Below are 25,196 nucleotides of genomic sequence, written 5' to 3' on the forward strand. Positions count from 1 at the left end.
GAAGTTTTTCTTGACACTTGTCACTCTGCGACAGTATCACTAATTTCACTAGCTTTCTAGCAGAAACCGAATATACCCCGGAGTCGGCTTTTAATCGGAAAATCCCGGGAAAATATTTGGCGGGAAATAAATCTCTATAGCACATGCATTGCATGCGGTGTAAACACTAAACACAAAGGCGAAGACGAAGGCTGAGCCGGTGTCGCACTGTCGCCGGTGTATTTTTCATATACGAATAAACGGGTGATTTTCTACTTTACAATATGGCCGAGGATATCCTCGTAAATGGTGATAGCAAAGAAGCTACAAGGTATTGGACAGAGGGCAGCGTATAAATCTGTCGTTGTATTTGTAGAATATTTACGTTATATTATACAGTATAAATCATTTCCGATTCTCTGTATCTTGGGCATTAAAATAATATATTATATTTATTTATAAGTGAAGAGAAGTGTGCAGACAAGGTCAAAGGAGAAGGGCTTGTTGTAAAGGTAATTGTTCACACGGTTTAATAATTGCATGTTTTTGAACAAACCCTTCCTTCGAATCATCCTAATTACTTATTCGTATTTTAAACACTGACAGTATAAAGTCTGCTGAAATGGTCCAATTATGTCGGATCCAATTCATTTTTGATTTTAGTGTGTTATTGTAAGCACTTCCATTAGTTTTAGTTTATTTGCTGCCCATATAAAATGCAAGCCAAATAACTATAAGAGTGAACTAGATAGAAGTGAACGAAATCGTGTGAACAGAGCGTGACCCATAATACAGGAAGTGTAATGCCATAAATTTGCATACATTTCTATAGAAAAACAAGTCGCTGCCTATTTCTTTCATTAGCTACGATGATCCATGATAAGGCATTGTTGATTATGTTCAGGAGCCAGTTGTATGAAAGCCGGATAGCGCTGTCCACCGGATAGTGTTTTTTTCAATCCCCTCAAAATCGCCCGTTGTTTGGTATAACTTCGATTAAATCTTTGTATTCCTAAATTAAGGATCCTCTTTAACGATTGTTGGTTCCAAAGATGAAATTTTATTGCTCTTCAAGCATTTTTAGAACGGTTGAAAAAATCACTATCCGGTGGATAGTGCTATCCAGCTTTCATACAACCGACCCCAGGGCCAGGGGTGATGGGTGCAAGGGAACCCAAAGAGCAGTGGGAGGGCAGAGGGAGGGCAGAGGAGTATTGTTTAGCTCATGCCCAAGGTTAGCAGGAGTCCCATAATAGGGTTTGGATTGAATTTAATATTATACTGAGACACCTGATCAGCAGCAGTGACCTAACATACCAAGTATAATCTATCAGTATAAATATAAACTGTGTGAGTATATTTTTTGAAAAAATAATCATTGACCAAAATTTTTAGAGGGACTGAGTGCCCTGAAATAGAAGAACTAGAGCACTTTGCTGCTAAGCCATTCCATAAACTACAGGGTGTCTCAAAAAAAATGAAAACTATTGAAATCACCCATAACAATGCATGCGACCCACAGGTGTATGAATGTTTGGCATACGCATTTTTATGCATGCATATGATGCAGTAAAACTTGCTTGTACGCAAAAATGATATTTATTAACAATATTTACAATTTACAAATATGGATAACAATATTTAAATGTGCATCTCAAGGACCATGACCTTCGACATGTCCCCTTTCTCTAGCAGCAGAAAGCATTTAGCATTTTATAAGTTGCATTAAATCCCCACAGGCTGAAATTCGTCAACACAGCATTCAAATTTTAACAATGAGTGATTTCAATCATTTTCGTTTTTTTGGGACACCCTGTAGATGCCTATGTTTGATATATATATAGTTGATTTCCAAAAAATGACAAAGATAATAATAAAGATAAAAATCGGGTCTTCATAGCTAGTTATATATGAAGTATGTCCAACTATATATATATATATATATATATATATATATATATATATATATATATATATATATATATATATATATATATATATATATATATATATATATATATATATATATATATATATATATATATAGTGATATAAGATAGTGTATAATGAAGTATGCCATTATTGCCATCATTTTGTTCTCATAAAACAAAAAAGTAGTTATCATTACCATTGCGTTATTGCATACCTCTTTTAAGCTCTTTTGACAGAAGAGGAGATCAATACCAATTTATCTGATGACCTTGGCAATGGTCCTCTTTTTTACCTTCATACACAAAAATAGTTTCCTTCTTCTAGGTACTGTAGAGTTTTCCTATGAGATATGTATATAATATTCATTAATTCATATTAAATATTTTAGAAAGATTCTCCCTATGGCAAAATGAAAAAGGTTCAAGTCAGTATCATGGATATGTTTTCGAGACAGTGAGAGAATTTTTGTTTTTTTCTGCAAGAATGTTTGCGTTGAAACTCAGAATGTGAAAATTTATTGTCTGATCTTTTGTTTAATTGTTCACAACATATTCAGAGCAATTAAACCTTTAATTAGTAGATATGTAATTAGTTATCAGGGGCCAAGGAGCTCAGAGGCAAAAAAGAACACTTTCAAATCAAACTTTACACTGCTTTTCTCTATAGGTACTATTTTTCAAAACATAAGACTTTTCCAAGTGGCCAAACATTTCTTTAACTTTATGACAGAGGCAAGAAAGCCTTGAATTCCAGTTACAAAAGCTTTGATTATTTATCAACTTACTACATTGATCCCTGTTATGTAGAAGTAGCAAAAGAAAGCAATGTGAGCAAGACAGTGATGTTGAAAATAAAAAGAATAGCCCAAATACAATGGTGCGTTGCCTATCCTTTTTCTATATATTCTATATATTCTCAAATTACCTAATACATTATACAGTGTATACACCATTTTGGAAGTCTACATGTGAAATATGAAAACTACTAACTCATTAATGCAATAATGGTATTTATTTTGTTCAGGCATCCAAAAGACTTAAGAGTGAAGATACAATAATAGAGAACACCATAACCAATTGCAATGGAAAGTCCAGGTTAATATCCATACTATAGGCCAGCGTTATTTGGTGCGATGTTTGTTCTTTTATAGATGAAAATGAGCAAATATGTAGTTATACTTTGTTGCATAAGGACTAAGGTTAGTTAAGCATTAGGGGTCAGTTGTACAAAAGTCGGACGGATAGTGGGTTTTTTTAATGTTTCTAAAATTGCCTGTGTTTGGGTACGATTTGAATTGAACCTTCCTATACTTGAAGTAATGTTTCTCTTTATTCATTGTTTGGTCAATTTACTCTTCAAGCGTTTTTTTCCCAGCTTGAAAAACCACAATCCTAGCGCTAGCCAGCCTTCGTATAACCGGCCCCTGTAACTCATCGCAAGTTCATAATCATGAAAAGACGAAAATCGTGTCTAAAATCACAGCAAATGGGCTTTCATACGTGACATGCATGTCATAGTTTAGTTTTGTGTAGTTTAGTGTTTTTTCTAAATGCTATTTTATCCGTACATTCTATACAGTGACGAAAGGAAGGCGAAAAAATGTGCAATGATCATTGACCAGAAGGTATGATTGTGTAAAATATAGTTGTTTTTTTGTCAAGAAATAGACTTTCATTTGAATTATTTTTTACAATAATTAAGTATACGAAATCGTAATTTTATGATACAGTATTTCATATCTGGTATTTTTTTAGGTTCCAACGAAATGTTCAGAGTGTGGTCAGTTACTCGACAGTCCTGATCTCACTCTCTTTAGTGGTGATGCTGATGACGCGGTAAGCAAACCCGTTTAAATTACGGGGTTTTAACAAGACAACTTATTATGTATTCTCTTCAGATGTACCTAACTTTACTGATCAATTTCAGCATGGGGAAGGGATCCCAAAACCATAGGTATAGACTATAGTATATCATATAGGAAGAGGATGAGGAAGAAATTTGTTTTCTTTTCGCATGTATTAAAATCGGTCATTGTTGACTACAGTACATGGACACCTAGAAATATTCCATCACAAATTACGACTAAATGGAAACCATGCAGGCAATATTACTTTATGTAGTTTTGTGTTGTCGCAAGCGTGTTTTGGCGCGAAAAAATATTTTTAAAAACTCGGCTATTAAATTTGGTACCCCTTGCTTTGCCTGGTCATACGACCCGACGTATGTAATCTTACTGTATACATCTACGTTAAGATTTCCTTTCCCATTGTTGTGGACTTGTGGTTCACCAGTCGCAAACCAAATCGTGACGCAGCTTTCTGTATGTTGTTTAAAATGGGATTACAATGACTTCTGCGCATTGTTCTTCTCGTAAGAATGAGCAGGCTACTTGATTTTAAATTGCTGAAATTTAGCGTGTTTCCTGCTTCTCTTTTTAATATATTATGTACTGTACATGTAGATTGCTCTGGGTTCTTATAGTGTGAAATCACAATAAACATAGGCGTACGGGACTGGAGGTTAAGGGGGGGGGGGGGCACTTGAAGAAATTCGGGAAAGTTCAGCCGAAAATTCCGGCAAACTGAAAGAGAGTTACGTGGCTAAAATTTCTAAAACAAATTTTGTAATATATATCACATATGCGTATTCTATTTGGCCATTTTTGTTACACTTTCTTGAAAGCACGTTTGCCATGTTTATTGTTACGAATCTGGTGAAAGTTAAAATTCGGGCACATTGTATGATTAAAAAATTTGGGCGATTTTTTTTGTCCCCTCTCCCCCTAACGAAAATATCTCTCTAGCATTCAAATTTCGTTCGCACGCCATTTATATATATACGAAGAGTAGAAGGCACCCAATCCGGTTTGAAAAACTCAAGCACCCAATATGCCAATTATATTTACATTATATTATGACCAAATCGAATTAGGGCCTCATATTTAAAACAATGATTGAATCCATTTCACTTCACTCCTGACAAAATTGGATCGTGTGAACATTTCTAGATTGAGGAATTTGTGATGTTGGTTGATCCCAAACTTTCTCTGTTTACTGGTGATGAGACAACTTTCGGAAGTTATGAAGTTGACAGACCACAGCACAGGGTTACACAGTTCAGGTTCGTTCAGTGAACTTGAAAATTCTGAGCAGAACTGACGACAACGATGTAGCTATGTTACCCTTGTTCTTCTTATAGTATATATGACAAGAGCACTCATTTGTGTCCTTTTGATACTGGTTTGATTGAGAAAAACAAGGAATTATTTCTGTCAGGATATGTTAAGCCAATCTATGATGATAACATCAGTGCCGATGGTATGTGCCTTTAGAAAGAATTGAATCTATCGTTCATAACTAATGAATAATAATTATACCATGATTAGTCTCGCTCTTACGGAAACTTGTTATACTGGGCCTCCCCGTAACACCAATTTCTGTAACTTGTATGATATAAATTTTTTTATCACTTGAGTGCATCCGTACAGCGTGCGTTATTTCTGTGTACATTTGTAATATACATACACCTTAGGCATTCTGACTTCAAATGCTTTTGCGCGTCCACCTGGACCATATATGATACATGAATTATATATAATATAATTATAAGACGAACATCGCAATTCTCGCCGTAAATCAGGTTTGTCTTCGTCATTGGTTAAGATAAGGCATATAGAGTACGGGAGGAAATAAAAGGATGACAGATGTCAAATGTATCACGTAGTGAGGACTATATACGAATTCTATACTACGAATACAAAATCTGGAAACCTCCCTATTGACTATTTCTTCCTCTGTGTTTAAGGTGGAATATCAACGAAGGGTATCGGTCCAATTAATGAATGGTGGACGACTGGTTTCGATGGAGGTGAAAATGTTGTCATCGGCATCACAACTGGTACGTTAACGAATGTTCATTTCAACTAGATAAAATAATAAGAGCATTCAAAATTAATAAGAGCATTTAAAAGTTATTTCATAACTTTCACAAACATTCCCATGCATTGCAATGCAACGAATTATAAATTTTCACTGGTGCAAAAATCGTTGTGCTATAATATGATTACAATTACCAGTACATGGTATACAATTCCCTGTAGTCTTCTAATAATTTTAATTTTATCCCCGGCGCTAGCCAGCTACTGTATACGCTTAAATCGCCAATGACTTTGCGTTGATAAAATATTTTCTGCAGCATTTGCTGAATATGTGTTGATGGCGCCATCAGATGATTATCGTCCTTTTATGGACGCAATGAAAGAAAAGACCTATATCAGCAAGGTCAGTGTTTGTTTGGTCCGTTGTTGTATTCTTTCATAGTACGTCTGGGATGGGCCAGTGCGGTTTTGGGGGAAGACTGTGCAGGCATAGGGTTGGGTGACCATAGGGTGGGTGGGCAGTGTTACCATATATGCAATTTGTCTAAGCAAAGCTGCTCAAATCGAGTTAGACTACCCCCTCCTAGTATAAAATTGGTAATTGTTAAAAACAGGTGGGGCTGTCTAATATGCATGTGCATGCATCTGACCGAATCTAGTAATAAAAATACCAGGTACTGTATGGTCCCTCTGCGGGTGGGGCACTTGTACATGCTGTATTTTAAGTGCCTAAATACAACGAAATGATTATAATTTGTTATTGTTTGATCACCTAACACAATTTTCAAAAATTTGATACCCAAACTGATACCCAATTTTGCATTCCCCCTCTAGCTTGGCTAGAGGTACACCCACGAGAACCTCCTCCTCCCCTGGTACCTGCATGCAATATTAACCAGCATATAAATTACCATGAAATTTTTATATTGAATTCACTTACATTTTACATCAAAACTAGTTGTAATCATCTTCATATGAAGTATAATTTTGAAGTTGCTTACATTCCGATCTCTTTGGCTCCAGTCTGAATTCAATAAAAGGTTTTGTCGCTTTAATACACAACAATATAACAACTTATAGAGTTGATGTTCGCCGGCCTAAATGTGTTTTTGGCCCGACTCTGAACTCATTTTAATGAGAAGGGACAAAAACACATTTTTATAAGAAATATGCAATGGATGAACGCTTTAGTCATTCTTCTGATTGGCTTAGATCAGCGGGCTAAAATATATTTCAGCCCGGCAAATCTATCATTTTAGCCCGCAAAATACACCGCAATGCCCGCCAAAGTTAATATAATATATAGTTAAAAAGCAACCATAACTTTGGTTCATAACTTGGGCAGGTTTTTTCTAGCGATTTTTTTAGCTATTTCCAGACTTGATGATTTCGAACAACTTACTGTGTTGTTGCATATAGGTTGTGATTGAATTTCTTCTTGAGAATCCTGAGTCAAGATATGAAGATTTGCTAAACAGGATTGAGGTGAGAATGTTAATTTTAACCAGCAACTATACAGACGTGCATTGACTTGCTATACCTTTCCGCCGATTCTTTTTATTGCTTAATAATTTTAGACTGCCGTGCCACCAGAAGGGACTTCCAGGTTAACAGAAGATATCCTGCTGAAACACGCCCAGTTTCTTGTTGAACAGGTAGTCCTGGATTCCGTGTAAAGAGTGATGATGTTATATATGTCTAAAGTAGATTCTGAAGTAGGTTATAGTCACTTATTGAAAACCCCTCCACAAATGGTCGTGGAGCCAAATTGAGAACGGTTGGTGGCTCGATACAGTTTCTGAAATGGATTTCCGCTACAGATATGTTGTATAAATATATCTCTTCAAATTATATTAACAGCGTTTAACTCACCTTCATTCACAACTCTTGCTTGTTTGTTTAAATGCTGAAAGCTAAACCATACATGTACAGTAGGCACAGTAAATCCCGTTGGAAGGTTATTGGTTCCAAATATTTTTGCCTTTTTTCCTAGGTTGAAAACTTTGACTCGGCTGGCGAGGAAGACGAGTTACCTCTGTTAATAACTCCTTGCATGAGGGATCTCATAAATTTATCTGGAGTTGTCCTGGGAAAGAGGTTTGTGAATATAAGTGAAATCATATTAAACTTACCTAGTTTTAGCTGAAAGCTATTCTCCTTGAGGTCTGCAAACTGTTTTGTGTAACTTTCCTGATGAATGTAATTTTGAAAAGCGAATTAGTATACACGAGCTTTGCATTGTTTAATCTTCGTTTCACAATGCCATGCAGTCTATACGATTAAATGAGATTTTACAAAAAGGGTCTTTCTGTGCAGGGCCGTAGCTGGACGGCTTAATTGGGTGGGTGGGGGATCATATTCATATATTCATGTTTACATGTCGTAGGAACAATAGCTTTCCAAATAAATTAATCAGGTGGTCGTAATCATAAAAAACGAGTGCGCATGATCTGATTTGCAAAACATAACATATAACACGTTTTCAACACAGGCGAAATCCGCGCGGAATAAGAATAAAACCAGAGAAAAAGAAAAAGAGTGGACCAACAAAGGTATGGGCGACATTTGTGATTTTATATTATTCCAATAACTACAGGGTGTCCCAAAAAAAACGAAAACTATTGAAATCACCCATAACAATACAATTGTTAGAGTTTGAATGCCTAAGCACTCTGTTGGGACCCACAGGTGTATAAATGTTTACCATACTCATTTTTATGCATGCATATGATGCAGTAAAATTTGCTTGTTCGCAAAAATTATATTTATTAACAATATTTACAATTTACAAATATGGATAACAATATTTAAATGTGCATCTCAAGGACCATGACCTTCGACGTGTCCCCTTTCTTTAGCAACACAAAGCATTTAGCATTTTATAAGTTGCATTAAATCCTCACGGGCTGAAATTCGTGAACACGGCATTCAAATTTTAACAATGAGTGATTTCAATAGTTTTCGTTTTTTTTGGGACACCCTGTATATATAAGGTGTATCAAAAGAACCCGGCCGTGATGAATTAAAGCTAGCTTTTGTTGGAATTTGAATGCATGATTAAAATTCTTAATTAAATTAACAATAAGTTCAGAATTCTAATTAGTTCTGGATCCAAAAGGATCTAATCAAACACTTTTTCACAAGACGGATAATGTTAATTTAATCAGACATTTTTAGCTTCGCAACAAACGTTCCGAATATTTATGTGTTAAGTTTTTTTATTACCTTAAAATTTAAAATTAACGTAAAATTCTTGTATTGACAACAGTCAATAGCTCATGTCTTGAGTTTACAAGATGTTATTCTTTAGAATATGTTTTTTCTTGTATTTAATTGAATAGTATTTTATTCCGTTGGTAATGGTTTTTGTTGACGGATAGTGTTGTCCAGCTTAGTGCTGTACAACTGACCCCAGACTATTTTATTTTATTAAAAATCGCGATAATTTTCCTTAATTTCAAGGCAACAACAACACCCTTGGTTCGTTATGTTTTCGACATGTTCTTTCAAAACGAGATCGACGGTAAAACGGATGCTGGGGGCAAGCGTCGAGGGCGATGTAACGTCTGTGAAACGTGTCAACAACCTGATTGTGGAGAGTGCAAAGCATGTAGGGATATGAAAAAATTTGGTGGCACCGGACGGGCTAAGCAGTGCTGTATTAACCGAAGGTAAGACCACAAAACATGCCATTGTCAGGATGACTACACCGCTACCAGAATCATGTTATTTACTCGTTTCAATACAAAGACATTTTACGCTTCGTTAAATTTCGGCGAAGCGGTATCAGCGGAAGCAGCCCGTCAATAAGTTTAACATGATAGTCTAATTATAAAGAAATCTTGTGGGATCTTTGTGCACGCGTGATGACCAGTTGAGACGAGCGTTACAGTCGCGTTACAGAGCGTTACCAATCTCTAATCATATTGTATAATGAAATAAATTGACGCATATGATTGGTCAGTTTTTCAAATATTTGATGAACTCCGTAAGTAAGCCAATTGATAAATTTGAGCAAATGAGTTGCTTGATATTTTTCTGAACGCTTCTCAGTATTGCCGCGACTGTAAGTGTACAGCGTGTATATACATATGTGTCATTTTAATCGATTTCTCAATCCCCTTTTTCAATCCCCTCAAAATCGCCCGCTGTTTGGTATAACTTTGATTAAATCTCAGTAGTTTTCGAAAAGTGAAAAAATCACTATCCGGTGGATAGCGCTATATCTGGCTCTCATACAACCACAGTTAATAGAATGTACATGGTTTGGAGACTAAATATAGAAATACAATACAACTCATTAACTATGTTATTGTCCACGTTTATGCAAAAAATGATTCCTTTCTCGTCACGTGTCTATTGTATTTTAGCCAAACGTACCAATGGCATTCGTCTTGCTAAGCTCCTCAACCTTGACTTGAAAAATATGTTAATTATAAGATTGCTATTGGTTTATCTGTGCAAAATACAGTAGACATGTGATGCGAAAGGAACAATTTTTTGCATAAATGTGCCTCAATATAGTTAATGAGTTGTATTGTAGTATTATATGGTCTCCAAACCATGTATATTCTATTAACTGTGATACAACCGACCCCTGTTTGACATATGTTTTGCATGGATAAGTATAAACGCATAATAGGCGAGTGTTTTTTGTTTAATCATCCCAATTTATTTCAATCAGAATGTTGCACAGTGAACAATCTGGAACAATCTCCTGACTTTCCAAATTACCCAGCAACAGAGATTTTATTTCAATATTTTTTTTAGGTGTCCAAATATCGCTGTTCGTCAGGCGGACGAAAATGACGGTGAAGATGATCCTGATATGGAAGTATCTGCGGTAACATGCTTTTTTCATTTTTTGGGGTATAATTCAAGTTTCGGTAATGGTGTTTAAATATTGTCCTGTGTTTGACAATGAGATTAGCGATGCATAATGAGTTGTTGTTTTGTATGGTCAGTGATTATATACGGTTGTGTTTGACGGTAAAAGTGGAAAGAGTATGATGTGTTTGTGTGTTGTATGATGCATGAAGTGTATACACGTATCATATACGATAACGTAGTGGGCTCCTTTACATCAATACCCGGGTCCCTTAGGCGCCTGACTTGGTTGGGGCTGGTGTGGTAAAAAATGGCTTTGTATGCGAGCCCTAATTATGGATGATAATTGTGTTTGCATCAAATTATTTGCACTAATTTCAAAAAGCAAGCATTTTTGTTTGAAATATTTAAATAAATTTATCATCAATAAATCTGGGCTTATATTTTACAAAAGCCATACAAAACGGAGTACTGTGCTTAAAAAACGCGATCCAAATTGGTTATTAGCAAAATTCAGTAATTATCTCATCCTATCCAACCAAACAAGTCCTCTGATACACGAACTATTTCATAGTTTTGCGATTTCTGTTTTAATCTTATGGAATGTATAATGTTTATATTGTATGTATACAGTATGTATGTATGTATGTACAATGTATACCCAATAACCCAAAACACTCACATATCACCAATGTAATGATGTTTATTATTTTTTGAATAATAGCCACTTCAAGACGTAAAAGCGAAGAATCCCAAACAGAAACATGCAAAATTGCGAAAGGTTGTGCAGGTATACAATGTGATATCATGGAATTGAACGATATGTGATTTACTTTTGTGATGATATGGTTTTCTTTTGTGATTTTCCTGAAAGAGAATTGGCAGTCTCCATCCTTTGTATGAATCAGATTTTTAGTGTTTTTCCTTTGCTTGTATTTTGTAGACAAAACTGAAGTGGATTGGGGAGCCTGTGAGACACGAAGGCAAAAAATCGTTTTATGAATGTGTGGAAGTCAATAACGAGGAGGTAATTTGAATTTTTTTATAACATGTGAAATAGAATGTGAATCTCTCATAAAATCCACGAGTTACACGTCGGGTTTTAATAAACCTGCGACTTTCCAAAATTTTGAAAAAATTACGAAAATATTTGAAAACGCCGAACGTTTGGTCAAGATGTTTGGCGAACAATGCTCAATGTCCAGTATTTTTAGTAAAACTATAACTAGGTTGTGGGCAGTTTAAATTAGTAGACCTGCATTCAACACCCATCTTGTCACAATCATTGTTATTATTTCACAAATTGGGTCAACAAATGCATTCTTTCGATTTATTCAACTAGCTTTTTCAAATATTACACATATATTAGGCTTTAGACTTTCACGTGCGTATGAAGTAGCTACGCGACAGTGAAAAGCAGCACTAATTTCTGGTAATGCCGAGTCAAGCTGCGCCTCTCATAATTCGGCTCAGTTTTTGGGCTTTTGGTAGATGATTAGACGCCATATGTACTTTATTTTACAAATACATTTGTTCATTTAGGTTAATGTTAACGATTTTGTGAAATTGTCTCCGGATGATCCGAGAGTACCCCTCTATATTTGCAAGATTATTGAAATGTGGGAAGATGGCAAAGGAGAAAAAATGTTTCATGGACGTTGGATGAGGTACAATTTTTTAGTAAACTGCGAAGCAGTACCTTGCTTCGTTAAAATAAATGTCTGTTACCTTGTTCACGACAATTCAAGTAACAAATTTCTTGCGTTTGGTTCAAAACTACGCGTTGGATTATAATTTCAGCAAAATATGGCCCATGTCGGCCTTGTTGAATGGCCCTTATTTTTTTATTCACCCACGAATTTGGGATTTTTTCCCTTCAAATTTTTCCGCTCGAATTGTCGAACGGAAAGAATAAACGGTGTTCTTCCTGTTGAGCAGTTTTTAAGCCAGGTTTCCAGTTAGTCAACGACAACGTTAGGGTTGTCGATGTAATATTTCTATGTGTGTGCAATGACGGATTTGAATTTAGAAAAAGAGACAAATTTAGACCATTTAGCTACACTCACAGTTTCTCATCGGTGAAAATGACTCGCTACAATTATGACAAAACAGGCTTTAGGACAGTGCCGTGTGCTTGCAGAAATATAAACGTGTATATAAGATGAATGATTTCTCACTATAATTCTTGTCAATTCAGCCGTAGCACTGACACAGTACTTGGCAACACAGGCGATCCTAAAGAGTTGTTTTTGGTTGATCAATGCGAGGACAATCCATTAGGATCAATCGTGGCTAAGTGTTTTGTAAGTTCATTTTGATTCATCAGCGTTCTGGTTTTTTTTCTGCCTCGTACTTACTGTAGTATTTTCTTATTAATCCAGGTTAGTTATCTGCCCCCAGGTGATGATTGGTATGATAGGGGGGGTAAGGAGGTCACCGAAGATGAGAGCGCCGAGGATGACGGGAACCACTTCTTCTATCAAATGTGGTATGTATATTTTGTCTGGAAAATATGATATGAAGCCATGAAAATATACATGGGTAGTTGTGGTTTCCGACGTATATATTTTTCGAATATATTTTTCTCAGAAAAAGTAAAGAAAATCGTAAACGAAAGCAGTAAATGACGCTTGACTGTTCTAACCTGCGCAGTTCCATGATCCACATAAAAACATAGCTGATAGCAAATATATTTACCATGGCATTAATCACTGCTAAGTGACGTGAGATGAATTTAATACCAATTATGTTTCTCTGCAGGTACGACGAAGAATTTGGCAGATTTGAACAGCAGTTGGAAGACTACCAGAGGAACGAGGAAGAATTGGGTTGTATTAGTTGTTATAGACTGGAGAGGATTGACGAGGTTTGTAAAGATTTTTTTTCAAAAAGCTGCCATATAGGAGCTGCTGTTCTCTACTTCAAACACCATAAATTAATTAAACTTTTTAATTCTTTAATTTTTCGTAATTCCATTTCTTTGAAAACTCGATGCCGAATTGGCTAGACGTTGTTGGTTCGAAAATTACTTGTGTATTATAAATTTTATAAATTTTTTAAAATCAAAATTCTGATTTTTAACACTTACAGTAATATCAATAGAGAGAAAAAATCATTCGATTGATGGCGATGAAAATTACTACCGAGGCAACGCTCTTCTAGTTATTCAGTTTGCCAAAATTTGAATTTCCCTTTATTTTAAGTGTGCTCAATCGATTCCACACGAATCGTACACGACAAATCGCAATGTGTTAACCAGGGCGCTTATGTGAACGTATATATTTTGACACATCTCTCAGCTTCGAAACTAACTGAAACTGGTTTGTTGTTTTCTGTGATCGAATTGATCAACGAAAGGGGGGAGTGTTAAAAAAATTGAAAATCCTGATTTGCATCATCTGTAAATATCTTTTTTTTGGCTTAAAAAGGCAGCCAAACTCTGTCTTTTTACACTGTGGTTCACCAACAGTCGTTTAAACGCCACTTGTTCCTACTCTCCACTACACAAAAGTGACATTTTTTACATATTTAGCTGAAGACACCACGGCTTGGAGAACGGACCGAGGACGACCCCTCATGCAAAACATACAGGTAAGTGATGCCTGGTAAATGAGTGCGGTCAACAATGACCGATTTCAGTGAATAGAGAAATAAAGATAAAATTAGCTACAACCGGACTATTTCTCATCGGTGCAAATGACTTGTTCACGACAATGGAAACCGGGCTTACAGTAAAGAAGATAAACAAGATGTATCATGATTTTGATAGAAAGTAAAATGTAATCGTTGAAAATTTCTATTTTTTCGCACTTCGGGGCCTTTAAAGTAACTGTCGACTGTAAAAACTGATTATATCAAATAATTGAGCCAATTTTATTGTTTAGTTCATTTACTTTGAATGGCATTCAATATCGTGTTGGTGACGCTGTCCTTCTTAGTCCAGATGCTTTTGATTTCAAGTAAGTGTCAGATACAGTATATTGACAAGTAAAATCTACTCTAAAGTTTGGCAAACCTTTTTTTTTCGGAGCAAGCAGATATGGGCTTTTTATAACAAAGTAAAAGTCACAATGCGAATGATAAAAAACTGTTTTCAATGCTAAACGAGGACGAAAAACTGTATGAATGTACATAACTCCAGAGATATGCGTCGTGGGGTGTTAGTTCTCTGTATATGTTTCAACACAAATGTAGATAAGTATGAAGAGACTATATGAAGATAACTGTCTTGGAAACAGTTGTGACTTTCCTTGTTACGAAATCTTGTATGACGCAATATGACTTTTTCACATCACCAACGATCAGAATTACCCCCCATACTTTGCTTGCTCGAGCTCATTAGCTCACTGGGCAAGCTCGAACGAAATTATGTCTAACTCGTACCCAGGCTCTCTACCTATACGACTGTGAAACAATGTACCTCCCATTTTCTCATCAAGAATTATGGCCGCCTGCGAAAAAAATTTTTCATTATGCCGCATGAATTTTAAATTCATGTTTTGTAGAGTCAAGCCTAGCGAGTCCAAGAAGAACATTAAAAAGGCAAATTATCAGGTGAATTGGCTGTATATAAGCGTATTCACATGCTGGAGTTTTCTTGCCTCACACTTTCGATAATTACGTCTTACGTCACGTATACGTCTGGAGGTTCACTCACGACTAAAAAGATCGAAGTTTCGTAGTGTAATGACGTAATTATTAATTAAAAAGTTTATTATACAGCAAGGGTCCCTTCAGGAAAATCGAATACTGGCTCATCAAAAACACTAGCTCATATTCATTTAAAGGCATAGCAAACCTAAATGTTGTTAGATATTTAGACAGCAAAATATATTTCAAAAAGTATAGAAGGACTTGACTTGCACTTGCGTATTTTTTTGTGGTTTTACATAATGCAAATTCATTTATAGATATTTTTAGTTGTGAACATTTCAACTTGGTTTACACGCTATGTAATTCGAGTCTGCCACATCAGGTGGACCTGATTTCCTTGGCTACTTTTTGTTAAATGACTAGTCCAATGCATTTTGGTTGAAATAGTTTTGTATCAATTACATTGTAGTATTCAATTTTATCCCAGGATGAACTTATGTACCCCGAGCGTTACCGAAAGTCCTCAGATTACATCAAAGGAAGTAATGATGATGTGCCTCAACCCTATAGAATTGGTTAGTAATGTTCGTCTCGGTGTTTATTAAACGATATTATAAATATTTACAGCCTCTTATTGGCTAATATAGCCATGAGTGAAATCTTCAATTGTTATAAAGTATCATAAACAATTGTTATGAACTTAAACATTTTTATTTTGAAAATTTCCAAAAATTTTTTGCCAAAGTTGAATAGAGTTGAACAGAGTTGAATACAAAGTATAATTGCCCAGCCAAGCTTATTTGATTTTTAGTGTTTAACATTTTTTTGATAATCTGTCCCTGTGTGTCCCAACCTTCAAGTGCTCGTATCCCTCCTCATGGCCGGCAGCTGCCTTGCATCGCAGTTAATAGAATATACATGGTTTGAGACTAAATAAAAGTACAATACAACTCATTAACTATATTATTGTCCAGGTTTATGCAAAAAATAGTTCCTTTCTCGTCACGTGTATTTTAGTCAAACGTACCAATGGCATTCTAAGCTCCTCAACCTTGACTTGAAAAATATGTTAATAGTAAGATAGCTATTGGTTTATCTGTGTAAAATACAATCGACATGTGATGAGAAAGGAACAATTTTTTGCATAAATCTACCTCAACATAGTTAATGAGTTGTATTGTAGTTTTATGTGGTCTCCAAACCATGTGTATTCTATTAACTGTGTTGCACACAAATTCGCACAGGAGCCATCTCTGGTTTATTCATATTCATGATTGGTACTTGTAATATTAATCGTAAGGATACGTTTTGTAAAAACAAAGATTATTTTCAATTTGTTCAGGTGAAATATTAACAATCCTAAGTAGACCAAGCTACAGCCTCAAAGAAGAAACTCCTGACATAAGATTGAAAGTTCGCAAGTTTTACAGGTTTGTCGGTAAATTCTATTTGTTAATTAGGCCTATTCGTGATTGACCTGTTTTATGAATTCTATCTCGAAAATATTTCTTGATTATTACTTGATTTGGCGCAGCGTCTCGTGTTGTTTTATTTTCTATTGATGAAAAGTCCCTCTGAAAACTTTTCGCTTAGAGGAAACTCGATGGAACTCTGTGATTAATTATAACATCACGTATTACATACTGATTTATCGTTTAGACCGGGGAATACTCACAAAGGTGCAGAGTGTGGCTACAGAACAGACTACAATCTACTATACTGGAGTTCCGAAGGTCAGTTCGAATACTTCATTTAAAATTTTAAGTGTGTGAGGCAGTTATTGAGGGTGCAACAAGTTAAGTTATGAAATCAATCTTCTCCTACATCTCGTTGTTCAGAAGCAACAGTTGATATTGCGATGTTGGTCAATAAATGTTTTGTTTCGTACGAAGCTGACTTGAATACTGATGTGCGTAAATACACCGCGCAAGGACCGGACAGATTCTATTTCAGAGAGGTGTGTGTATGTAGTTCTCATATGTCACCGACAAGTGGCAATGTGTTGTTAGCGGTGGCCAGTGGCGAATAAAAAAATTTTTCGACTACATAGTGGTTAGCCGCGCATGCGCAGGCTACCCACAAAAATTCTAAATAAAAGCGGTTTTCCACTTGGCTGAATTTTTCAACGGAACGAAGATATTTCGGTTCATTTTCTTTTCAGTTTCTTTCAACGGTCGATTTAAAAAGAACATTGGGTGAAAAATTTTGCCTAGTGGAAGTTTTAGAAGCAAATAAATTCAATACTCAAATTTTGAGAACTATGCACCTTAGACATGTGAAAATGTCCTTAAGTGATTGTCAAGAATATCATGACAAGATGAAACAGAGTTGCTTTTGAAAACTGACAAATTTGCAAAAATCTCGTCACGTTGCCGCCGATCACGTCCGGTGTGTCACGCCTTAACCAGCCTCGTACCTAGGCGCTTTATTGGAAAGCAAAAGCTGCATTCAGCGTAATATAGAGATTTGTAGCTAAGAAGTGCGAGCGCGCAGGGAAACTTGGGGAGGACCCGACGGGACACGTGATTGTGTAATCCGTCCTCGCCAAGCAGTCTTTATGTTGTCGAATAAAGCGCCTGGGTACGAGGCTGGGCCTTAACACTAACATTCTAAATAGCACTGTGTTCATTTGTGATCACCAACTGACCGACAATACTGTAAATAAACAGAACTTACTAGAATATGCTCTTTTAAGGCTTATGATTCTGAAGGTCGTTGTTTTGACGATATTCCAAATGAAGCGAGGAAAACGTCTTACAAAGGAAAGGTAAGGTTTGTTATTATCGTATATCAGCGAGTAGTGAAGTGTTGAATTGCGAATAAAGAGTTTAATTTAGATGTATAAAAACTGTTCCGAGATAAAACCCAATATTTTTACGCAGGGTAAAGGCAAAGGAAAACTTAAAGGAAAGGGTAAAGGAAATGCAATGGAAGATGTTGAAGAAAACAAAATGGAAAATAAACCATCTGAAGAAAACACAGAAACCGTGAAACCGTTACGCACCCTTGACGTGTTTGCTGGGTGTGGAGGTATGCTGCTAAGACACTTTTGATAAATATAACAGGCCATTTAAAAGCCACTATGGGATTTGTCGTATATGATTCTTACCCCGGCGTATGTGAACGTGTAAACACACGTACAAACATGACGTTTTAAGTTCCGTCCTGGATAAAACGAGAAAGATAGTGGCATTGGCCCTCTTTTACATTCGTCAGAATGATAATTGCATGCAATTAATCGCATAGTCCAAGTAGACTTTAATAGTATTACATACGAGTGTTTACCGCGAACCATTCCATCAACTGGCGGAAGTATTAGATCAGTAAACTACTGCATGTATAATCCTATTTTCTTAAAAAGGTCTCTCCGAGGGTCTGCATCAAGCTGGTGTCGCAGAGACACGCTGGGCGATAGAGATTGAGGAACCCGCTGCTCAGGCGTTCAAAGCTAACAATCCCAAGACGACCGTATTCACAGACGACTGTAATATGCTACTAAAACTTGCGATGGAGGTAGGAAATGTGTATTCTATTGTGTTATGAGAATTGTAGTTTTCGTACTTGCGGGCTAAAAAACATTGGGAGAACAACTTTACTGAAGTGCTTATCATTTTGATCGAGTGTCAAATTTATTCATTCTTGAATCCCAGAGAACTGCTAATTATAGGGAAAAAGTGGCAATAATTAAGGCGGTTTTCAACTAGGCTGAATTTTTCGACCGAACGAATTTTTTCGTATGACTTTCTTTTTAATTGTGAGAATTCGACCGTAGATGATATGGACTCCCTTGACCGATCACAATTGAATAGAAAATCGAGCGAAAAATTTGTTCGATCGAAAAATTAGGCCTGATAGAGAATCGCGCTTGCAGAAAAGGTCACTTTTCACATTTGACACGAAGGCATCGCCTGCTTTGCGTTTAATAAAACTCCTTGTCTCTTGTCTCTCGGTTAATAATATATGACTGAGCGCGAGATGGTTCATACAGGGAATATCGTACTGGTGCTGCACTTAGCTATGTACATTTCTGTTACAGGACGAAGCCGGGAACTCACGTGGCCAACAGTTACCGAAACGAGGAGATGTCGAATTATTATGTGGGGGTCCGCCATGTCAAGGTTTCAGTGGCATGAATCGCTTTAATACCAGAGAGTATTCCTGCTTTAAGGTTCGTGCATGTGCTTAACTGTAAGGATTTCGAACCTTGTCTATGAATTGACACCGCACTCACAAGAGAATAGAGAAGGCGTTCTAATATATATGTATAAATGGGTGTGCCTTCCTTCTTATAAGTAATCGGCTTTCGTTCAACTCTTTTTTATGCGTTAACGCCACATTTTTAAAAATATTCTTTCCCATCTCAACGACGTTTTTTAGAATGGAAACTTCCGTAACGTAATCTTTAATCTCCCCTAAACCGACCAATGTCATAAGAAAACGCGATAACTGTGTGGGGTATACGTATATATACATACATGTTCCCCCACTGTGAAAAGAATCGCTTTCAAAAAAAATAATTCTGGACCAAGACGAATATATAAATGTTCACCTCCTGTTAGGTGTTCACCTCCTGTTAGGGCCATGAATTGTGACGGTTGGCCAAGCATAACTTTATTTTGTTGTCACGGTTGGAGACCATCCCCCAGCTTTTTACGGATGGGCATATGTAGTACTGTACATTTGTTTTTTCATTTATCTAGAATTCTCTCGTGGCGACGTACCTTAGTTACTGCGACTATTATCGTCCGAAATTCTTTGTCTTAGAAAACGTTCGCAACTTTGTTTCCTACAAAAAGAGCATGGTGTTGAAGCTGACGTTGAGATGTCTGCTGAAAATGGGTTATCAGGTATTAGAGACTACTGTTACGGATTGATTTAGGCTGGATGTGGCGTACTGTTGAATCAGAAACCATGCATTGGTCATTTCGAAGTGTGATTGATAGCAGATTTCAGCAGATTGATAGATTTTTGTTTACAATAACGTGACTTTTCCTCTACGTGACGGGAAATCAACTTCAGGGAACAAACAACTTCATGGCAACCGTAGAACGATGAACTGTGAAGCAATCCATTCCTTAAAACTTTAAAATTGTCTTTACCTTCTACCAAAAACACTACAATTTCCTTTTTCGTTGCACCAGCACCTGAAACCTTCCAATCACGTCACTGCAAACAATCAATATCGAGAATGACCAAAATGCATCGTGGAGCTGTTCGAAGCTGTCTTTTTGTTCACTGTCCAAAATGCCTCCTCTTGTCAATCTCGCTATTACCAGTCCTATAAATTATAATAGATCTTTAAAATAGCTAATTGATATAGGATTTACTTACTTCAATTAACATTTTATCTTTATCTAATGCTTCTATTAAATCTCAATTTATTGTGTCATGTTCTTTAATCCACCATTAATGAATTGCAAATGTCTTAGTTTTCAATAAAACATCGCTGTCTTTTAATAAATAAATATGTTTATACTTTTCAGTGTACATTTGGTGTTCTTCAAGCAGGAAACTATGGCGTACCTCAAACGCGACGGCGAGCAATCATTTTAGCGGCTGCTCCGGGACAAAAGCTGCCCATGTATCCTGACCCTACGCATTGTTTCGCTCGGAGAGCTTGCCAACTGACCGTCGTGGTGGATGATACTAAGGTGAGTTGGGATTACAGTCATTTTTAGAACTAGGTCAATCCTCACACGTTATAAATTCACACGTTATAAATTCTCACATATTCTGAAGCAGAGTATGGCAAAAATTAACTTTCTCAAAACATGTAATGCCATTTCTCTTGTCTCAGAGCAAACACTAAACTCTCAGAGCACACACAAAGTAACAACATCCTTACTTTGTGATAAACTTTTGCTATAAACGCCCGTCAAACACATTGGGTTTTTAGATACACATGATATTTTTAGATATTTTCCCATCATAGACTTGTTACTATACTGTTTCTCTCTTTTTATTTAGTATGTTTCAAACTTTAAACATGTCGAATCGGCCCCGTACAGGACTGTGACCGTTCGAGACGCCATGTCTGACTTGCCTGAAGTAAAGAATGGAGCCAGGGCCGAGGAGATTTCGTATGATGGAGAAGCGCAATCTCATTTTCAGCGAAAGGTTAGCGCCCTCTTCTCTTTACATTAGCGCAAAATATAAAAATGTACATTTTCTGGAACGAAATTCCTGTCAGAAAGGGCTATTCTTTTCGTTGTGTCAAAATTTCATGTCATTGTGTGCTTCTTTTTTCAATTGAAGCGGCATGCATCAAGATTGTGAAATTTGCAATGTATTAATATATATTTCGTCAAAATAAATGATTATTTCAATTTTGACACGTTAAAAAGCGACAAGGCCTTCACTATTTCGAAAATTTGTTGCATGCTTCAGTTAAATTTTCACCGCTTTCGTGTTCAGTTTAAAAATTGACTGTAAATTACCGACTCGTGGACGACACGAGCATGTCTTATTTTGACGGCATTTCTTAAGATTCGTGGTGATGAGGAGAAAACTGTCCTTCGTGATCACGTGTGCAAGGAGATGGCACCATTGGTGTTGGCAAGGATTCGGTACATTCCACAAGAGCCTGGCTCGGACTGGAGGGATTTGCCAAATGTCGTCACCAAATTGCCCGATGGAAAGACTGCCCAGAAACTGTAAGATAATATTTTTTTGTAACAGAACTGGTTATATGCTTTCACCAAATAAGTCAGATATACCTAAGGGAAATACATACCCTATTTAATTAATTCCAGCGATGTAACGACCCGTATCGCTGAAAATCATATACACTAAGATTTGGAATTTTAACTTTACTATAGAAAACGAAACTTTTGATAAAAACAAATTTTGTTGTGGGCAGGACACCCGGACACGATTTTTTATCCAGACATTGTGGCCCAAAATCTATTACAACTTTGTCTGAAATTTAGTTGTTTCGCTTGGGACGTCACTTTTTAAAAATACACTTAAAATGAGATAAAATATTTATCAAAGATGGCGGCCAGCTCACTCATTTCGGTAAAGATATTTCAAAAACAAGGCGAAATTTTAAAAATTTAAAAGTTTTATACATACTTTTACTTGTTCTTTCAAATGAAACTAAATTTTTGTTGCCAGTACACTTTATTAATTATTACAAGTATGATTTACAATAGCGCATAAGCGCAAGGTGTCCATTTAGCGTGACGTACCAAGTTATTTACATTGTTCAAAATTTAAGTATTATCGCTTTACTAAACTCTAATGCAACAAACTCTAACGCTAACGCATTGCTTCAGACGTTACACCCACGTTGACAAGAAGAATGGCACTAGTTCAACTGGTGAGCGTCGAGGTGTGTGTAGTTGTGCAGAAGGCGCAGGTTGTGATCCCGCTGATAGACAGTTCAACACGCTCATTCCCTGGTGTTTACCTCATACTGGCAATCGACACAATCATTGGGCTGGCCTCTATGGTAGACTGGATTGGGATGGTTTCTTCAGTACCACTATAACCAACCCTGAGCCAATGGGAAAGCAGGTAGGTTTCTCATAAGACGGGATGGGATGACTGGACAGCTTGCAGTAGTTTGGGGCTGTTTTTCTTGTGAAAATGCCAAAAACTGGGGTTTATTATATCAAGTTGTAGTTTTACAAAAACCTGAACAAATTTGAGATCATTTTCAGTTTTGCTTTTTTGGCAGTTCCAGGGACGAACCCATTTATTCCTATATATTACTTCCGTGTTTATATTGTAAAACAAAAAAATATGACTGCTCAAAATGTTAAAAGTATATCAGCTCTTCATAACATGGCACAAACTGTCAATTTCCAGAAATCGCGTTCTGCTTTAGCTATATTGTTTTTCTCAAATAACGAAATAATGCAAATTAGCTTATTTAGAGGTTTCTACTGGAATGAGCTTTGAGGGATTTTTGAAAGGGCTTTACCCTAAATAGCCCTTTACCTTCTAATTTTGTGCGCATGCCATTCGTGGTAATAATTAATCGAATAACTAAGTGTTTTATATTTTATCGAAAAATCTTTACATTTTCTAGGGTCGAGTTCTGCATCCTTCGCAAGATCGCGTTGTTAGCGTGCGTGAATGTGCTCGTTCCCAGGGCTTTCCCGACACATGCCGCTTCGTGGGAAGCATTCTGGACAAACATAGACAGGTAGGGATATCGAAGATATCAGTTTCTAGGAATTAGCTACATAAATTGCGTTCGACGAAGGAGAACGTTCCTAATCGTGATGTTACGGCTGGATGCTATGCAGTGAACTGTAATAAATAACTGGAACGATACCTCCTCATTGTTTTTGTGAAGCTAAAATTCGAAATTCCAAATTTTGGATTCATTCGTGGCTTCACGAAAACAATGAGGAGGTATCGTTCCAGTTATTTATGAGAGTTCATTGATGCTATGTCGTTTTCAGATTTTTGTGTGGCATTCGCCTCGCTTTTGTGTTTTTGCGTTTGCTTCGATTTCCGGGTTTTGTGCTGTGTCCTAATTCCACGTGATTTTTCCGTATTTTGCGACAATAGGAATTGTAGTAGGAATTGTATAGCTTATTTTTATTTTGAAGTGTTTGAAATATGAGTGAGGATTTTTATCAAAGCATCAGGAATCTATTTCAGTGTTAAGTATGAGAAATCCGACCACCGAACGCACTTGCTAATTTTTGATTACTTTTATAATGAGCGCATTCTATTACACGAGTAATAATATTGAGTAATAATGAGCGCATTCTCTTACACGGTAAAATCTGCTAGGTCGGTCCTGTTGAATTTCAGTACAAACTAGAAGGTCTGTTTTCAGGCTAAGTACAAACAGACTACTGGTATTTTAGAGTTTTTCAAAAACTGTGCATTCAAGTACATCGTCATTTAACGTCTGCCTAGCGCGAAAAATGCAGTTTCACTTCTATATTCTTAACGAAATACTTTCCATGCAAAATATGACCAGTTTGACCATTTCGGTCGCTTAAAGGAAATCTTGTAATGATTCACGTCTTCCTACACGCGTTATTGTTATATATTTGTAATATATCAGCAACTTCTCCGGTTTGTTTAAACTTGTAGCTACAACTTGTACACTCGCCCCTGGTTGAAATTAGCATAAAAGCTGTCAAAGCTAGTGTGTTTTCACTTTTTCTTGAAATAAAGTTTGATGATAATAATGTGTCATAAAAATTGAGAAAACTCTCGTTATCTGTTGTACACCAATAAAACTTACACGGCGGAAAATCTAATTATTCTTCTCAATTTTCCCTTAGGTTGGCAACGCCGTTCCACCTCCCATGGCGAGAGCTATAGGATTAGAAATTAAAAAATGCTTGAAGAGCCATGATACCTGTCAGGACAAATTATGATAAAGCTGCTTCATACTTCGACTATCTTTCATAACCTAAAATGCTATTTCTTGCCTATTCGTTAAATTTCGTTTTATATTGTATATTAAGTATCCTCGGCATAACAGGACTAACTATTAGCCGCAAATGACTGGTTTCATACAAATGTGTATATTAGATAGAGCCTTGTACTTATTCCCGTAGGTTATATTTATTTTTCTTATTTTCTTTATGTTGTTATCCACATATTTTGTACAATTTTTTTACATATTTTTTTACATTTTGTACAATTTTTTAAAAATCTAGAATTATACAGTTTGATTATTTACAAATAGTACACCAGTCAGTGTTCCATCTTTCTTCTAGTCTAATAGTTATATTTTTCTCTATATATCTTCTGTGCCTTGCGCACCCTTGCTCGTAGACCGTAAATACGAATTGAGAAGGTAAATTCATAATAAATTTAATAATTTTGACAGCTTCGGAAAACCACCTTAGGGCAGCCCCTCGCACAAATTTATCTCAGCTGACCTCTATATAATTGTTGAGTGCAAATTAAATTTAATTCGGCTCCCTACAATTTTGGAAATATGGAAAAACTCGTTATTTCGATCTCTTGCCCACATATAAACCTCATTCCCAGGGCTTTTACCTTGATT

General features: G+C 36.3%; 1 protein-coding gene across 2 annotated transcripts; it reads left to right on the forward strand.

Moving 5' to 3' along the window:
• The first annotated feature begins 147 nt into the window (after positions 1-147).
• Positions 148-24,783, forward strand: LOC114527365 (DNA (cytosine-5)-methyltransferase 1-like). 2 transcript variants are annotated; one of them, XM_028548996.1, is made up of 41 exons: positions 148-310; positions 443-491; positions 2,300-2,364; positions 2,718-2,787; positions 2,935-3,005; positions 3,490-3,535; positions 3,666-3,746; positions 4,919-5,031; positions 5,110-5,228; positions 5,716-5,808; positions 6,106-6,191; positions 7,208-7,273; positions 7,366-7,443; positions 7,782-7,885; positions 8,280-8,340; positions 9,251-9,459; positions 10,559-10,631; positions 11,340-11,405; positions 11,559-11,642; positions 12,158-12,282; positions 12,813-12,918; positions 12,997-13,103; positions 13,376-13,481; positions 14,148-14,206; positions 14,500-14,574; positions 15,121-15,169; positions 15,696-15,783; positions 16,551-16,638; positions 16,868-16,941; positions 17,047-17,165; positions 17,904-17,975; positions 18,091-18,238; positions 18,570-18,721; positions 19,245-19,376; positions 19,909-20,055; positions 20,692-20,859; positions 21,176-21,325; positions 21,695-21,861; positions 22,486-22,726; positions 23,244-23,360; positions 24,463-24,783. In XM_028548996.1, the coding sequence occupies exons 1-41, from the start codon at positions 264-266 to the stop codon at positions 24,556-24,558; spliced, it is 4,167 nt and encodes a 1,388-aa protein (XP_028404797.1). In that variant the 5' UTR covers positions 148-263; the 3' UTR covers positions 24,559-24,783. The 2 variants fall into 2 exon arrangements, with proteins under 2 accessions (XP_028404797.1, XP_028404799.1); XM_028548998.1 differs by lacking the exon at positions 148-310 and having other exon boundaries at positions 2,304-2,364.
• Positions 24,784-25,196: the final 413 nt, after the last annotated feature.

Source organism: Dendronephthya gigantea, unplaced genomic scaffold (assembly GCF_004324835.1).
Source record: "Dendronephthya gigantea isolate DGI-Jeju-01 unplaced genomic scaffold, DenGig_1.0 000044F, whole genome shotgun sequence".
Taxonomy (NCBI): domain Eukaryota; kingdom Metazoa; phylum Cnidaria; class Anthozoa; order Malacalcyonacea; family Nephtheidae; genus Dendronephthya; species Dendronephthya gigantea.

Coding starts and splice junctions, on each gene's coding strand:
- LOC114527365 (XM_028548996.1), top strand. CDS start 264: ATGGCCGAGGATATCCTCGTAAATGGTGATAGCAAAGAAGCTACAAG. Junction 3,747..4,918: donor GTGGTGATGCTGATGACGCG/GTAAGCAAACCC, acceptor GAACATTTCTAG/ATTGAGGAATTTGTGATGTT. Junction 17,166..17,903: donor ACAGATTCTATTTCAGAGAG/GTGTGTGTATGT, acceptor TGCTCTTTTAAG/GCTTATGATTCTGAAGGTCG.